The sequence below is a fragment of the Austrofundulus limnaeus genome, unplaced genomic scaffold (genome assembly GCF_001266775.1).
Source record: "Austrofundulus limnaeus strain Quisiro unplaced genomic scaffold, Austrofundulus_limnaeus-1.0 Scaffold284, whole genome shotgun sequence".
NCBI lineage: Eukaryota > Metazoa > Chordata > Actinopteri > Cyprinodontiformes > Rivulidae > Austrofundulus > Austrofundulus limnaeus.
In genome coordinates this window covers 25,484-35,722 of record NW_013952686.1, presented here as the reverse complement: position 1 = coordinate 35,722, position 10,239 = coordinate 25,484, and the positions used below count along the sequence as shown (strand labels likewise).

Below are 10,239 nucleotides of genomic sequence, written 5' to 3'. Positions count from 1 at the left end.
GTAATATTTGGGGTCACAAGTTTTTGCCATGGATATTTTGTGGGTCAGAAGAAAAAAAGTTTGGGAACCACTGCACTAGTAGACAACTTAAACAAAGGTTTTGATTTTGAAAAAAAATGTTTCCAAGTGCTTCCTCTTGCATAAAATCAAATACTTCCTGCTCCTTCCGGCTGAAGACATGGAAGATGCAAATCATCTTGGAAAGAGGTCAATTTCATAAAATTTCTTATGATTTTTACCCAGACATTAATCTTTCAAGTCTCTATAATAACCCTCACCACAAAAATTGTACCTAGAATAAATATTTTTTTTGTTATTTGGCTTATTTCTGTAAGCGGCAACAAAAGTTGGCAATGGGCAAATAGCTTGTCGCTAACTAAAGGAAAACACTGTCTGCAGGATTGTGTCTAATTTACTTATTTCAAATTGCAGAATAATGTACAATGTCTTATTTTAGCCTTCTTAGGATACTCTTCCTAGCTAAATAAATCCGTAGGTATTCAAGGCCTGTGTGTATAGCTTGTAAAAGATAGCACACAATCTGATACAGCTATTTTTATGGGGACCTGGCATTGACATACATTATTTTCTACAGCCTAACCCTGACTGCCAACCCTAAGGCTAACCCCACAGGTAACCTACCTGACCCTAAAACTAACCTAAACTCAATTCACACCCTGGCCATAAACGTAAACCCGACCCACCAGCGATGTTTCCCCTAATGGGGACAAGATTCAGGTCCCATACCAGTCAGAGCCCCATATGTAACATTAGGTCCCCACAAGTACGTGTGTATGCCAAAAAACTGTTCCACAACATAGGGAATACCAGGCCACAAATAAATCCCCATTCACCTCTGGTATGTTATTTATGTAAGTATTTTTCATAAAATAATAGGTCCAAATAAAAAAAATCTATCATGTATGTGTTTTTTTTTCATTAGGCAGGTCCTACACTGCAGCAGAGGTCCTGGCCATGCTGCAGGACGCTGCAGGACTCAGGAAACTGTGGCAGATGCACATCATTTGTGTGTGAAAAGTATGATGTGCCACTACATGTGGAGTGCTTCAAGAAGTACCACACTGAGTAGAACATGCATGAAAGAAAGATTTTATGGGATGAAGTATATACATATATGTGTTATTAGAGGTTCTAAGAAAAAAGTTTTGAGTATAAAAAATTGGGAATAAAAAAAAACAGTTCAAATTGTTTGGAATTTTAAATAGGAGGAACCTGAGGCTCCACCTTTTTGTTATTATTTATTCTGACCACATTATTATTTTATTACCATTAGTTCTCTATTATGAACAGGTGACACTGGACCTAGTGACAAGCTGTGTGCCCACTGGCAACAATTCTTGCCGGTCTTATAAAAACAATTTTTTGTTCAAAACAAAGTACAAAATGGTGAAAATAATTACATAATATAATTCAGAGGGACTCAACTGATGAAATGATATGCCTTACAACTCTGAAAAAAATTGGGCACAAGTGGATTAAGTGCAACAGCTTTGCAAGCTACTTTATTTATTTATTTATTTTAAGGGAGAAGTGACAGTCGCAGCCTAGGTACGTCACTATGCTACATATTGGTTGTAGTCTATTGTCATAACCAAGTGTTACCTTATTAAAAAGTAGGTACTGTGGCAATTCCCAGAAACAAACAAAAAAAAAAAACACAGGAAACAGAACTTGGCACAGTAATGATTTAGTAAAAAAATAACTTTTTTAATAGTTGAATATTTTCATTTGATAACAGCGATCCCTTGCATAAATAAGAAACAAAAGGAACATAAACCCAACAAACAGCAACAGTTTGTGCACACTTGCCAACTGAATTAGGATCTAAGCTCATTACTTTTGTTATGGACGGAACCCCCACCCCCATGACCCCCTCCTGTTTACAGTGAACAACRCTGTTTCATTTTTTCTGAAAGAAAATCTGATTCTGCACACGACATATTGGATAAACTCCCACCTTCTGAGCGTTCAGGAGTTTGCAGCGTGTCTCAGCTGCTGTTTGTGATGCGGCTCAGACAGGAAGTGGTCTTCACGTCTCGTCCAGTCCATCGTCTGCTGTCAGAACTTACAGAAAAGTTCTTCTCCAGATAAATGAAGAACCGCTGGGACATTGTTCTGTCCTAAATGTTACCCTAAGACCACTTCATATTTTTGGAGGACGTTTTTGTTTTAGCGAGACGCACATCACGGCTCTCCTTTTTTTTTTTTTTTTTCTTCTCTCCCTCTCTGTGTGTCGGGAGTGGAGCTCAGAGCTCACCCTGCGTGCCTGTTAGCAGGTAACAGCAGGTACAGGAGGCGACAGCAGTCAAAATACCTCAGAAACTCGCCCACATAAGCGAACTCTGTGAGATTCAGTGTTTTATACTGTATTACTTTGGTTAATTCTGCGATTCCGTCTGTGCTTTCTTTAGCTACTTATGAACGGAAGTGGAGCAGGAGAAGGTGGATTCTGATTGGCTGTTGTCGCGCACATTTCCGCCATGTTTGATCGAGGAAGAGGCTCACAGCTGATCACCATGATCGACCTGAATTTTTTCTCAATCAATAATCGCGATCAATTAATCGCAAAGCCCTACTTTGATATAGGGTGTTGATCTTTTTAGGCCCCACCCTTCCTCATTACACAAATACACATCAGCTGATATGCTTTTATCCAATAAGCATTCAAGTTTATACAGCTTGGATTTGGAAAATATGCTTAAAAATGATGATATGGTCAAAACTATAACTTGCCAAATAATTGTGCACACAGTGTAAAGGTTTAGTTTAGAAACTGGATTGGAGTCCTTCGTGATTGAATACTGAACTCACCTTTTCAGGGGGTTTCTTTCATTTGTGCAGGACCCGAGTGTGGACAGCGCTTTGCTGCCTCCAGGAGCGTATGTCAAAGTCTCAGGAAATCTGCGCTCTTTCCAGGTTGGTTCAGCTGTCCTCCCCTTTTTGGTGTGAAAAAATGTCACCGTTGTTTCCCATAACTGTTTACTTGATGCAGTTCTTGAAATTCATCCATGTGGAAACTGAAAGTTTGTTTGACTTCCTGTCCTAGAACCACAGATCTATTGTGGCTTTCAGCGTCCGGCCTCTGGAGGACATGAATGAAATCACCTCACACATGTTGGAGGTTGTCCAGGCCCACATGGACCTCTCAAAACCTCAAAGCACGGTGAGAAATTTTTTAGCTTACGTTTGTGCAAGCCTTATCTTTACTTAAAACATGAGAATAAGGAAGTAACTGTGCGTTTTAGCTCCTACTGCTACATTTTGATTTCCTCTTTTATGAAAATACCCAGAAACCTAACCAAGCGTCAGATTTCTGTTACCTCTTCTGTGCAGCAGCACCACTTTTAGACTTTCTTGAAAGCAAAAAGTACAAATTGTCTGCAGTCATGCAGTGCAGAGGAAACGGCCTTTGAAGCCACTCAGTTTAACCAGGATATGAGTGTTTTTTACTTAACTAAAAAATGCTAAAACATTCAAAATACATTCATTTTTTTTTCTATTCCTCTTAATTTAATATATTTCCAAAAAGTCAGCAATTCTACTGCACAATTACTTTGTTTATTTGGGATTTTTAAGTGAAATCCTTTTCTAWATGGAGCAACTTGTCTTTGTTTGGAGAATGTATGAAATTTTCATTCTTCAGCATGATGTTGCTTCATGTCTCAACCTCCAGAATTTGGTTAACCATAATTACATTTGTTTGTTGAAAAACAAGGAAAAAAGGGAGTAAAATTTCACAGTTAATGTCACCTTTTTTCTGTGTACTTTAGCAATACATCAGAGGTGTGTGATATTTGTCCGGCACTAAACTGAAGATCGTGTTTAATTTAGCTCTGAGGCTTGCTCTATAAAGTAGGTCCACCTAAGTTGTACAGGGTTTCTTCAGACGCTCTGGTTTATCGAACCGCACACTTAAGGTTATACTTCCTCTGTAAGTTGAGACAACTTTCCCATCACTGCGTTAATGTAAAGCAGGTGAAACAGCGTTCAAATGACTAATCACAGCCTTAAAGAAAAAAGTAACTTAAAATAAAACGGTTGATAATTGTATGAATCACTGGGCCTGCCACAATAATACATTTTGCTGGACGATAAGTTGTCTCAGAAATTATTGTGATAAATGGCAACAACAGCTGCTGAAGCTGTAAAACCACTTCCCACCTCCTCTATCCAAGCCGTCACAACTTATTCGCTTTGTGTCTTCCTCTGGATTCATAAAATAATTGTGGTCATCCGCACGCTGCTTTACGAAATGTATGTAGTGTAAAAAAAAAAACAAAGTTCAGCACGATCCCCTAGCTTCCTGAAGTGTCACAAACTGAAAGAAGGCATTGAAAAAGCAAAGACGCCCCTCTAGCTAAATGCCTGTACAATGTGGCGCTCATGCTACAGAGTTTATAAGACTCTGCGCTCCTCCCTGCGCTAAAGAGTAGAACAGAGGGAGATGAGAAGAAAACAAACAAGCATGCAAATTAAAATTATTGGCCTCATTTTAATTTATCATRCGATTAATTGATTTATTGCTTATCGCATCAGACCTATGAATCATTGGGCTTATTAAAGCACAAAAGGATGTGACTTTGGCCTTGCGGGTACGTTTTTACCCAAGAGCARAAGGAAGGGTTAAAATATTGTGTTGCTCGTTGGTGAGTCAAACAACCTAATTTAGTCAAATGACTGATGTGGATGTACAAAAATACACACATGGTATGATGCAGCTTGGCACAAATAATACACTCACAGCCTCCATCGTTACAAATAGAAAACCACATTTTCCTTGTCGCGTACAAAATTAAATCTGATAAATTAGTTTTAGTTCCCAAAACTTTAATTTACAATTAACGGTAATAAGCTTTAATCACTTTTTTATATTATTATTATTTTAGGCCACATAAGCCTGTTGAAAAATCTTGACTTTATGTTTTGTTATTAGGAACATTGTCAGTTTGCAATTTAGAATTTCTTTTAATTCCTGTGATTAAAAAAAAAACAACTTTTGTTGACACAATTTTTTTTCCTCTTTCAGACAGTTGCTGTTGGAGGAACGAGCAGTAACCAATCACCCATGTCTCGTTCCACCTCAGCTGTAACAGCAGGGAACAATCCCAGTGCGATATTTAATGGGTTAAGTGCAACCCAGAATCAAGTAAGTCCAGATAAGTTACAAAGCAACTGCACTCTAAAATTTCCACCTCCATGTTGTAACTTCTTTTCTATAAGTATCAGTTGTAATAAATTAATCGGAGAAAAAGTTTTTTGTTTTGTTTTGTTTTTTGCTGAAAGTAGTGTTCGTATTTGATAAGTTGGTTGATTTATGTTTCTCTAGGTGCTGAGTTTGATAAGAAGCTGCCTGGACCCACAGGGTATCAGCATTCAGGAAATAAAGCAGAGATTCGGTGGCATCAGTCTTACTGTAATCAAGTAAGAGACATTCTGATTTATGTTTTGTAAAATACCAAATCATTGTAGATGTTACCATGTACTTTTCTGGTGAAACTAAATGCAGAATCATCTTCAATAACTGAAACGAGAAGCGTCTTTTTAACATATCATGCTTTGTCACATGGGAGTTTTATCAGTTTGAAAAAAGCTGTTAGCAAAATAGGAAGGTAACACAACTACAGTTTTGGGATGATTTGAAAAATCTAACTAGAGAAATTGCATTTCCTGTGAAAATGCAAGTATGAATGCCTCTTGCTGAAAAAGTAAGCTGAAAGCTGCTGAAGAAGCTGAAATTGAGCTGAACATGTTTAATAGCAAAAGTACAAGAGTAAGTTGCACTTGAAAAGCTGAAAAAAGCAAAATAAAAGCAGAAAACACTAAAAAGGAGCAAAATGTAACTGAAATAGCATAAAAAGCTAAAGGCTAAAATAGCTGAACATAGCAGAAAGCAACCGTAAGAAGCATAAATACCTCAAATTAATAGAAAGAAGCACAAAAAAGTAAAAAAAGAATAGTAGAAGGAAGAAGAATTTTAGCTGAAATATCTGAAAAAAGCTAAAACTAGCAAAAAAGTAGCTAAAATATTCACAAAGACTTTAAAAGGGGCAAAACCAAAATATAATATGTAAGGTTCTGTAAAGATTTAGAAACATTATGAGCAAATTTCAGGATGTTGAAAAAAGCTCCATTCATTTCCAATGGGAAAAAGTAGCCGAAATAGCTTTGGCTACAAATGTTGAATTTTCTTGAGGCTTCAATATGTTATAGAGCATGCTCTCAGGTACCAGTACATAAGTTTTCATATCAATATCTCAAACACTGGCTGAGCAAAATGCCTTTAAAATAGCTCTGGCTGCCATCTTGGATTTTTATTTTGTCTGCAATTTATGATAGAGCTAAGTCTCAGCTACCAATATATTCATTTTTAGCTCAATATACTAAAAATTGACCAAAATCAAGTAATTTGAAGTAATTTTAGCTAATATCAGCTAAACATTATTTAAAATTGCAGCAAATAGCTGAATATTGCATAATGCAACTAAGAAGCATAAACAGCTCAAATCAGCAGAAAAACGTATAACAAAGCAGAAAAGCACAGAAGAATAATGGAAAGAAGTAAAATTTTAGCTGATATAGCAGCAAAAAGCTAAAGTTAGCGTAAAAAAGCTAAAGGTAGCAGAGTCAAGTTGAAAGTTGCACCCAGATGGTGAAATGGATGTAAAAAATTCAAAATTTGCAGAAAAAAACCCCATAAAACTACTAAAAAGTGATCATTTGAAGTAAAACACAAAAAACAGCTGAAGATTTCAGTAAAGCAGCTAAAAAGTAGCTGGAAACATTTTAATTAGCATAAGGATGCATAAAGAGCATATGTTTGCTGAATTTAGCAGAAATAAATTAAAAAAGCTCAAAAAAGTATAATTAGCCTATAAAGCTAACTTTGGCTAATAACAGCTAAAATTTAGCTAAATTTGTGGAAAATAGCTGAATGTAGCAGAAAGCACAAATTAGCAAAAAAAAGTATAACACAACAGAAAAAAGCAGAATAGCAGAAAGAAGTAGATTTGTATCTAATATAGCAGCAAAACAGCTAAAGTTAGCATAAAAATAAGCTAAAGGTGGTAGAATCAGGTTGAGAGTAGCACCCGGATGGTGAAATGTTTGGAAAAAATTCAAAATTAGCTGGAAAACCCCCATAAAACTACTAAAAAGTGATCATTTGAAGTAAAGCAGGAAAAACAGCTGAATTTTTCAGTAAAACGGCTAAAAAGTAGCTGGAAACATTTTAATTATCTTAAGGATGCATAAGGATGCACAAGTTTGCCGAATTTAGCAGAAATAAGTTGAAATGGCTCCAAAAAATGTGTAATTAGCTTAGAAAGCTAACTTTGGCTAATAACAGCTAAAATTTAGCTAAATTTGTAACAAATAGCTGAATAAAGCAGAAAGCAACTGTAAGAAGCATAAATAGTACAAAGTAGCAGAAAAAAGCACAAATAAAGCAGAAGGATAGCAAAAATAATCAGAACTATAGCTGAAATGGCAGAAAACAGCTAAAGTTAGCAAAAAAGTAGCTAAAATTAGCATAAGAAATTTAAAGGAAGCATAACCAGAGCAAAATATTTGAAAAGCAATGAAGATTTATAAACAATTTGAAAAGTTTTAAGCAGTTGAAACATAGCCCCATTCAAAGTCAATGGGAAAAAAGTAGCTAAACAGTGATATAGCTAAAAAAGTATAAATAGCTGAAATACCATGAGATATAGCCGGAATGGCTGGAAGGAGCTGAACGTTTTGATATATGAATTGTTAAAATAGCACAAAATTTGTAGGAGGAGATAGGGGCCAAAAAACGTGTGGAAGAAAAAAATGATCTCAGTAGTGTGAATGCTTGAGGCATTCTCACTATTCTGTAAAGTAATGGTGCGTTCACACCGAACGCGATTTCAGCTTCAAAATCGCAGCCAACGCTGAAGTCTGAAGCTTGTGCACTTTGAGGTCAGACGCAGGACAGCTGTTGAAGCGCCGCACGGCGACAGCCGCCCCGCCCCTCCCTCCTCTGTCGGGCTCCGTTTCATGTCGGACGAGGAAGTGGCTTTGCTTTAATTTACAGACAGCCAGAACGTGTCACGTTCATCAGATAATTAATTCATAATTAATTCACCAGATAATTCAGAGAAGAGGCTCACAGCTGCTTTCAGGACTATTTTTTTCAGTCTGATGAGTCGCTGTCACGCATTGCTGCGGATCAGGACACGACTGCAGCACTCATTTTAGCTAAAGAGCAGGAGCTCCATCTGTTTCAGGTTAGTGGACCTCATTCAGTAAACTGTCCCGTCGGGAAATATGTCGCTACGTCACACAGTGGAGTCTCTCTGATTGGTTGACGCTGCGCGTCGAGCTGCAAAAGTTCAGATTTTCTAACTTCAGCGATTTGGACGATTTGGACGATCTGAGCGTTCGACGCTCAGATCGTCCAAATCGTTCAAATCGCGCTGCTCTAATCGCGCTTGAGGCGCCGCAGAACTTCCCGACGTTGCTTGAAGCGCGTCCACCATAGACTTTGTATGTAAACCTGCTGCTCCTGACGCTGAAATCGCGTTTGGTGTGAACGCACCATAATTCACATATATCTATGTTTTGTACCATTTTTAGCATTTGTCTTACTGGACCAAGACTAGTTTTGGACCCAAACTTTCAAGAAAATTCACTAACTTTTGCTTGGATTTTCACCAAATTAGTACTTAAGACACATTTGCATATCATTCTCATGAAATTTCTGCAAAATCCATGCAGATTCATGGTGCACATTTTCATCACAAAGTCACCACATTTGCTGGACAATAATTAAATAGTGATATATAATGTGATAGAAAACGTTTGAATACCGATGAAATTGACATATATTGATAAATCGAAATACGTCCACGTGTGATGACGTACACCAAAGGCTCAACACCAGTGCACAACGTGACTCTGTTTTCACGACTCTAACAACAAACTAGCTGCATCACATTGGATATCTGCATGTATATCTATGTCAAAATGGGCTCAACAGCTGTGAGTGAACAAGCATCCCCAGTTGGGAAAATAAGCAGAAGACTGGAAATGGTTAAAATCTTTACCATTGCCAATTAAACCTAGTCTTCAAATTATGTAGCATAAAACAAACTGGTAATAAAAATAAAGTGAAAGTTAAACATTTGTTGATTTTAGTACATTTATTGAGTTTGGTTGTGTGTTTGTTTCAAAACGAAACTGCTAACTTTAGGCTTCAGTGGTTTAAACAAATATTTTGTTCACAGTTGTTTTTTCCCCTCGCACATAAAGCAAACACTTCTGTGAATTTTACTTTCTTGATTGCATTTAAATAAATTGCCGTAAAAATACCACTCACATTATTCCTCTCTTACAGGCAAGCAGTGGAATTCCTGAGCAATGAGGGTCACATCTTTTCCACCATCGATGAAGACCACTACAGATCAACAGACGGTGATGACTAGTCATTTGTAGCACCTGTAAGATTGCTTATTTGAATAAAAGATGACAAAATTATGAGTTCATAACTCAGCCAAGTCTAAATGTGTGACTTAAATGCTGAAGAACTCAATTAAATCTCATGAGTTCTTAACATTAAGATATTATGACCAGTGTTGAAAAACACAAGGTTCAGTGGGACTTCTGGTTTCTACATCCTGTGTTCACTAAGGTCACTTCTGTTATGAACATTTGTAAAGTTTCCTGCTTATGTTTTGCTAAAAATTAATTTCATAACTCTTTGTATTTCTCTTTGTCTCCTATAATTTTTTCTTCATATTTTTAAAAACTTGGATCAAATATACTTGGTTCTTTTTGTTTGTTTATGTAACTTGCTATCTTTTCAAAAATAAAAAAAATATTCTACACAGTTTCTCTTACCTGGAATTCTTTATTTTCTGCATATCCAAAAGGTAAAATAAAAAGAAAGTGCAGCAAGGATGTTTTTTTCCAAGTCACATGTACCACAAAAAAGCTTTTTAGTTTGCCAATGTTTTACATGTACAATATCTGCACCCTTCTACAGATACTCACTTTCTTTAGCTGTGACATTAAAACTATATATGATGCATTTAAAACTTTTTTTAGTTTGAATATACAGAATGAAACATGCATGTTAAAAAAGCTTTTGCTACCTCTTTAAAATAAAGTCGATTTTAAAACTGACAAGTTGTTTTTGTCAGAGTGTTAGTTTGGGTGTTACAGTTATATATCAATGTTTACACAGGTCCTCAAAAA

At 36.5% G+C, this 10,239-nt stretch overlaps 1 protein-coding gene across 1 annotated transcript in view; it reads left to right on the top strand.

The window, feature by feature from the left end:
* rpa2 (replication protein A2) overlaps positions 1-9,753 on the top strand; it is a 14,207-nt gene extending 4,454 nt beyond the window's left edge. The window contains exons 5-9 of the mRNA XM_014021242.1: positions 2,863-2,937; positions 3,068-3,184; positions 5,048-5,167; positions 5,348-5,442; positions 9,380-9,753. Coding sequence (XP_013876696.1) covers positions 2,863-2,937; positions 3,068-3,184; positions 5,048-5,167; positions 5,348-5,442; positions 9,380-9,467 — 495 coding nt within the window. The 3' untranslated portion in view covers positions 9,468-9,753. The remainder of the gene's footprint in view (positions 1-2,862; positions 2,938-3,067; positions 3,185-5,047; positions 5,168-5,347; positions 5,443-9,379) is intronic.
* The last annotated feature ends 486 nt before the right edge of the window (positions 9,754-10,239 follow it).